The sequence below is a fragment of the Pteropus vampyrus genome, unplaced genomic scaffold (assembly GCF_000151845.1).
Source record: "Pteropus vampyrus isolate Shadow unplaced genomic scaffold, Pvam_2.0 Scaffold82, whole genome shotgun sequence".
Taxonomy (NCBI): Eukaryota; Metazoa; Chordata; class Mammalia; order Chiroptera; family Pteropodidae; genus Pteropus; species Pteropus vampyrus.
Genome location: NW_011888863.1, coordinates 4,966,491 through 4,973,592, shown reverse-complemented (window position 1 = coordinate 4,973,592; position 7,102 = coordinate 4,966,491). Strand labels below are relative to the sequence as shown.

At 34.5% G+C, this 7,102-nt stretch overlaps 1 protein-coding gene across 1 annotated transcript in view; it reads left to right on the top strand.

The window, feature by feature from the left end:
• Window positions 1–7,102, top strand: part of TMTC1 (transmembrane and tetratricopeptide repeat containing 1) — a 244,594-nt gene that overhangs the window by 118,282 nt on the left and 119,210 nt on the right. The window contains exon 8 of the mRNA XM_011363119.2: window positions 3,592–3,781. Coding sequence (XP_011361421.2) covers window positions 3,592–3,781 — 190 coding nt within the window. The remainder of the gene's footprint in view (window positions 1–3,591; window positions 3,782–7,102) is intronic.

Sequence of the window (7,102 nt, the reverse complement as noted above, 5' to 3'; positions counted from 1 at the left end):
AGCAAGACCAAAATGTGAGCTTAATATTAACATATAGATTTTGTACCAGAAGGGAGGGGAGAGGATGGAGAGGGAAAATAAAAAATAAAATGTTAGCTTTATATGTTTACATATATGTATATTTGTGTGTGTGTGTGTGTGTGTGTGTGTGTGTGTGTGTGTGTGTATATATATGAAACTGAGGACAACTTGCATAGCAAGACCAAAATGTGAGCTTAATATTAACATATAGATTTTGTACCAGAAGGGAGGGGAGAGGATGGAGAGGGAAAATAAAAAATAAAATGTTAAAAAAATTATGTATATATGGTATGGAAAAAATAAAAAACTGGCATTTAAAAAATAAAATGAAGATTTCAGCATAGCATTTGCAGCTGTTCCATGGTCAAGATGCAGCTAGACATAAGAAAGTATTCTTATTGCAATTCTGTTGCCTTTTCCACTATTTTCCACTACAAATAGTTTTTATTATGGAAAATATCAAACATGTACGAAAGTAGAGAAAATAGCATAAAGAACCTCTCCAAACTCATATCCAGTTTCAACAATTATAACTTGTGGCCAATCTTCTTTCATTCATATCCCCACCTACTTCTTCTCCCTTGTTTCCAGTCCACCATTTTTGAAGCAAATCACAGACATCATCTCATTTCATATGCATATGTTTTAGTATCTATTTCTAAAAGATGAAGATCTTTAAAAATATAACCACAATATGATTATCACACTTTAAAAATTAACAATGATTTTCTATTATCATATATCCAATCAACATTTTAATTTTTCTGTCTCATAAGTGGTTATATTTAATAGTTGTCTGAATTAGCATCTAAACAAAATCTGCACTTTGTTTGATATTCCTTTAGGTCTCTTTTAATATATAGGTACCCTCTTCTTTCTACCACCCTCCCTGCCTCTGTCTCTCCCCCCTCCTCATTTGTTGAAGAAACTGCCATCATCTGTTCTTTGGAATTTGCAATATTCTGCATTTTCCACATTGCACCCCTGTGGAATTAGCATATTTCGGTGTTTTCCATGTTTGAGATAAACTAATATTGAAGAACTTGACCCTATTCTAGTTAAATTTTTTTTTTGGCAAAACTATTTCATAGGTGGTGCTATGTATATCCATCAGGAGGACATCTGGCTGTTGGTCTCTCTTTCTGTGATATTAAAATTGATCAGTAAGTTCTAGGCATTTGATTTAGCCTCATCCATCCATTAAAAAGTACTCCATTGCTTTTCACCTAATAATTTTAGCTGCCATTTATCATCATTTTAGTGCCATTTATAATCATTGCTTATAGCTATGATATTTTTATAGCTAGTATTTTTAAAAGTAATTTTTAAGACTTGGAGTGTCACTGAGCCACAGAGCTGTGTGATTTTCCTGCTAAGTTTGACAGTTCGGCCTTCTTCTCCAAAGCTAAGACACAGAGAATCTTGTTGGGCTAAGTTGGTAGCATCAGCTTAGAAGCTCTGTGAGAAAAAAGAGCCCAAAGTGACCCAACCACCTTTCTATGGAGTTTGCATTCTCCTGAGACATTTCTCAGACCCAAGCCTACAAGAGATATGGCAATTCTTTTTGTTTTAATTTTTGTTAAATAACAAAGCTTGGATTTCATCAAGATTTCAGTATATACTACATTATTGGTACATTAAATTTTATTTAAAATAACAACAGAGAGGAGAGTATTGAGAAACACCATTGAAATATCTCCACTCTTTGAACCTATTTCTCTTTCGGGTTTGAGAGTCAGGCCAATGATTAATCCCCATCCTTGAGCCTCACTTGATCATTGTTAATGATTTTTCCATTGCTAACCTTGAAAGAATAGAAAGAAAGAGATGGAGATCAGTTGGAAAGATCTGGGAAGAATGTTCCAAACTAGTACCCGCTTGCTGAGAGGAATTCAAGGTGATTTGACTCATCACATTGGAAAGGAACTTAGAGGTTCTCTCATCTAACCTCTTTGCCAAGCCAAGAATCCCTCTAAAAGAATCTGACAAACAAGTGAGAACTTTTCTTTACATTCTGCACTCTAACTGTGCTCATCTTATTGTGCTTCTTTAGTTCTGTATCTCTTATTTTCACTAGTGGATTGTACATTCTTTGAGGACAAAGAATGTATCTAATTATTCTGTTTAATCTCACATAAGGTATCAAAGGTAAACACAGCTGGACATTATTTAAAGCAGTGAAAATAGATTTTATTCAGTAAGTACTGACAGTAGGGGAAAGAGTTGAGCGTCATTCTGATTTGTGCAGTGGTTATTGGACATTTTAAAGGGAGAATAAGAGAAGGGGGTAAAATGGGGCTCAACAGAGTCAGAGAAGTAAAAAAATTACAAAGAGCGGGTCAGTGTAAATGTGATTAGGCTGGCTGAGTCTGCAGGCTGGCAGTATTGAAATTAGGATTCTGTTTTACCACAGAGACTGGGAGACATGCCCTATCCTTCCTGATGAGTACTTTTTAATGCAATGGCTCTCAGGTCCTTGAGAAAGACACTTCTGAATTGTAAGAGATACATAGTCACAATTGTAAGATCTATGAAGTAAATGCTCTAAGAAAGGGAGGTCAGGAGCTACTCCTCAGGTATTAGCTAGAACAAACAATAAATTCTGACAGGGATGAGCTTTCTCAGGCAGGCGTTTTAATGGGGGAGAGGATGGTGAGCTGGGGCATCCTAGGAATATGACCTTATGTTCCTAGGAACTATGCTAGGGTTTGGTTGTCTCCTGGTGCAGAGGTTGAGATAGAGTATGTTATGTGTTGAGAGTTCTGAAATTCTCCAGGGTCTGGAACTACTTAATGAATTTGTATTGACTGAAAAAATTTAAATAAATTCAGTTTTCTCTACCCTGAAACAAAGGGAGTCCATTAGAGTGCCATTCACTTCACCTTAGTGCCTAGACACAGCCAGAAAATAGAACGTTATTTCTCTTATTTTCGTTTCCATTATTGTCCTTCTTAGGTCCATCAGACTATTACTATTAGCAAGGACAGCTAGCTATAGTTGCCTTCTCTTGAAGGCTCATTTCTTCATTTATAAATAAGAGACTTTATCTCCCTACCATAGATATTTTGATTTTTTTTAATAATTCAGTATTGTTCAGTCTGCTATAAAATGGTAATCAGTCTGTTGTAAAAATGATTAAATATTTTCATATCTACTACAGGATTCTGGATCGTATTAAAAAGGGACAATTCAAATGTCTCTTACCCAGGAAATCATACCCAAGATGGTAATATTTCTGTTATACCTTTATCAAACTTTTCCTTCATAGCACTTATGTCAGGTTGTAATGTATTCATTTGTATGATCATTTTAAAGTATATGTCATAGAAACTAGGTCTTGTTCACCATTGAAAGGCTAGCATGTACCACCATGACTAGAACTTTTAGATATATTCCAAAATTATCAATTTAATGACTAAAAACATACATGGTGTTCCGTCTTACCTTGTCTTTTCCTATGAGTTAATATTAACAGTATGGAAATGCTGTTTAATTGAAACAGAGTGAATAATGTTTCCAAAATGTCATGGATCTTGAATTATGTTTCAGCAATTCTTCTTCCCTTTGTAGGTTCCTTACCTATTCCTACCTCTTGGCCTTCAACATGTGGCTTCTGCTCGCCCCTGTAACCCTGAGCTATGACTGGCAGGTCGGCAGTATTCCTCTGGTAGAGACCGTATGGGATGTGCGGAATTTAGCCACCATCCTTCTGGCAGTTGTGATGACCTTACTGAGCCTTCATTGTTTAGCAGCCTTCAAGGTAACTTTCTTAAAATTAAAATGAACCCTCTGCATTTGAAGAGACATACTCCATACTTAATAATGCTTTTCTTTTTCCAACAAGAGGTCTGGTTCTAAACTGAATCTACTCTTTCGTCTAAAAACTTTATGTGTTTAAAATTTTGCTGGGACCTAATGTGTATTTTAAAGACCTTAGTGGGGTTAACAGACCACAGTCACCTTAATTATATGCTTTTGTTTACTGTTTCTAGCAAACCTGTAGAAATTGAATCTGAAATTTAATGTTTGTAAGCAAGAAAAATGTGCTTTTCCTGCTGTGATTGGTTAATTTTTGAAGTAATATGTTTGATTTCATGTAACAATACACGAGATAATGATAATATATTCATAAGTGCTTAAGAGTCTACTTCTACTAATTATTGCCTGCCTCAGTTGGTTGGGTGAGTCTCAAAAAAACAAAAAGGAATAAAACTAGACAAATCATTGAATGCAACCATTTCACAAATGATCAAAGATAACAAAGAACTTGAAAATGTTTACTTATGAAAAACTACTGCTGCACTGGGTAAGATACTCTCACCTGAGGGTATTCTCATCCCTCCCCCAGGCCCATCTGGTATTAAAAACCCACAGGTTTACTGGCTAGAGGTAGCTTATTTGGTTTGGGAAAGTACCAGAGCAGCTAGAAATTTAAGGGGGAGATGTTGGAAGCAAAGAGCTATAGAAGGGCTGAGATAATATGATCTTTACTGCTACATATCATGTTCACATGGTACTCCCCTAGGGAGCACAAGCAAATGGAAAGTCTGGGAGACTTACTTATTTGCTACAAATTTAAGTGATGTCTCAACCCATACACAGTTTGGGTGGCAGAAAGCAGAAGCTTCACTGGCTTGAACTGTCTATGTGTAAACTGTGCTGAAATCATTGGCTGATCACAAAGCTATGCAGGCACAAGAGAGATCCCTCAGAGATCCAGGCAAAAGGAAAAAAAAGAGAGAGAGAGAGAGAGAGAGAGAGAGAGAGCTGAATAAAACTTTTGGCTCTCTACAGAGAAACAAGCTTTTCAGTTTGAGACCAAGCAAGTTTATCAGATGGTAAAACAGGAAAACCAGTGAATTTCAAAAGAACGAAATAGAATACAGAGTCATTACAATATATGACATATACAATGCCTAGCTTTTAATCAGATTACTGGACATGTAAAGAACAGGAGAATGTGACCCAATCTCAGGGGGGAAAAAAATAGTCACTAGAAAATGGAATTTAAAGTCTGGATCTAAACTCACATTTACATGATCAATAATTTTTGACAAAGTTCTTGAAATAATTCAATGGGGAAATGTATTTAAATAATGGGATATCTGTATATCTGTAAGGAAAAAATGTGAGCATTAACCCAAACAGTACACTTAGAAATTAATTCTAAGTGGATCATAGTTCTAAACAAAAGAATTAAATAATGCCACAATTCTAAAAGAAATAGGAGAAAAATCTTTTTGAACTTGGGTTAAGCAAAGATTTCTTAGATAGGGCACATAAAGTGCAGACTATAAAAGAAAAAGTCGGTGAGTTAGACATCATCAGAATTAAAAATTGTTCTCATCCAAAAATAATGTTAATTAAATCAAGAGGTCAGCAACAAATTGGAAGAAAATATCTGCAAAACATATATCTATAAAGGACTCGTATCTGGGATATTTAAAGAGCTCTTAAAACTCAAAATAAGACAAGTAGCTCTTTAAAAATGGGCAAAAGATTCAAATAGACACTTTATAAAAGAAGATATACAAGGGTTAATAACACAAAAATATGCTCAGCATCATTAATCCTTAGAGAAGTTAAAAATTTAATTCACAAAGAGCTATCACTACGTAATCACTAGAATAACTGTAATTTAAAAGTTCGCAATATTAAGTTTTGGCCAGAATATGAACAATTGGAACCTGCGTACATGGCTGGTGGGAGCGAAAAATGACTCAGCCACTTTGGAAAAATTTGACAGTTTCTTAAAAAGTTAAACATAAAAACAAGCAATTCTACTCCTCTACTTTCTTTAGTAGCTACTGAAGAGAGGTGGAAACTTATGTCCACACAAAAGCCTGTGTATAAATATCCATAAAAGCTTTATTTATGATACCTAAAAAATGGAAACTATCTAATGACCTAAACTTGTAAACTTAATATACTAAATTATTCAGAAATGTACAGAAACAAACTACTGAAACATAAAACAACATGAATGAACCTCAAACATACTGTATTAAGTGAGAGAAGCCAGAAATATGACTATATCCTGTATTCTTTCATTTATACAAAACTCGAGAAAAGGCAGAATATATGAAAAGACAGAAAATATGTGGGAATGGAGATTGACTGTAAGGGACTGTAAGGAGACTTGAGGGAACTTGTTGGGGTGTTGAGTGCTTTTTAAAATTCAATTGCAGTGGTGTTGCTGAACTACATACATTTACCAAAATTCATTAAAATGTACATGTAAATGGGTGAATTCTATTGTATGTGAATGTATCTCAATAAAACTATGTTTTAAAAAGATTACAGTTTCACAAATAGATTAAAGGCAGAATGAATAGAACTGAAATTTGAATATAAAACACAATATGTGATCCTGACAATTTGATGAAAAAATTTTTTTGAATGACTAAATCTGTTTTTCTTCATTAAGGTAAAATTCACATAACATACAATTAACCATTTGAAAGTGTACGGTTTAGTGGTGCATAATATATTCCTATGTTGTGTAACTACCAGCTCTCTCTAATATCAAAGATTTTCATCACCTCATAAAACACCCATACCCATTAAATATTACTCCTGACTCTCTCGTCCCCAGTCCCTAGGGGACCTCTAGTCTGCTTTCTGTCTCAGTGGATTTGCCTTTCTGGATATATTACACAAAAGGAACTCAACAACATTTGACATTTTGTGTCTGATTTCTGTCACTTAGCATAATACTTTTAAAGTTCATCCAAGTTGTAGCATGTATCAATACTTTATTCCTTTTTATGGCTGAATAATATTCCATCAGATGTATATACCAAAACTTATTTATCCATTCATCCTTTGATTACCATTTAGATTTTTTTCACCTATTGTCTATTTCACCTTTTGTGCTACTATACACATTCATGTACAAGTTTCTATGTGGGCATGTTTTCATTTTGCTTAGGTATATACATAAGAGTGAAATTGCTGAGTCATATGGTAATTCTATATTTAACTTTTTGAGGAACCATTTTCCAAAGTGGCTGTGCTATTGTACATTCCCACCAAGAATGTACAAGGGTTCTTATTTCTCTACATCTTTTCCAACATTTGT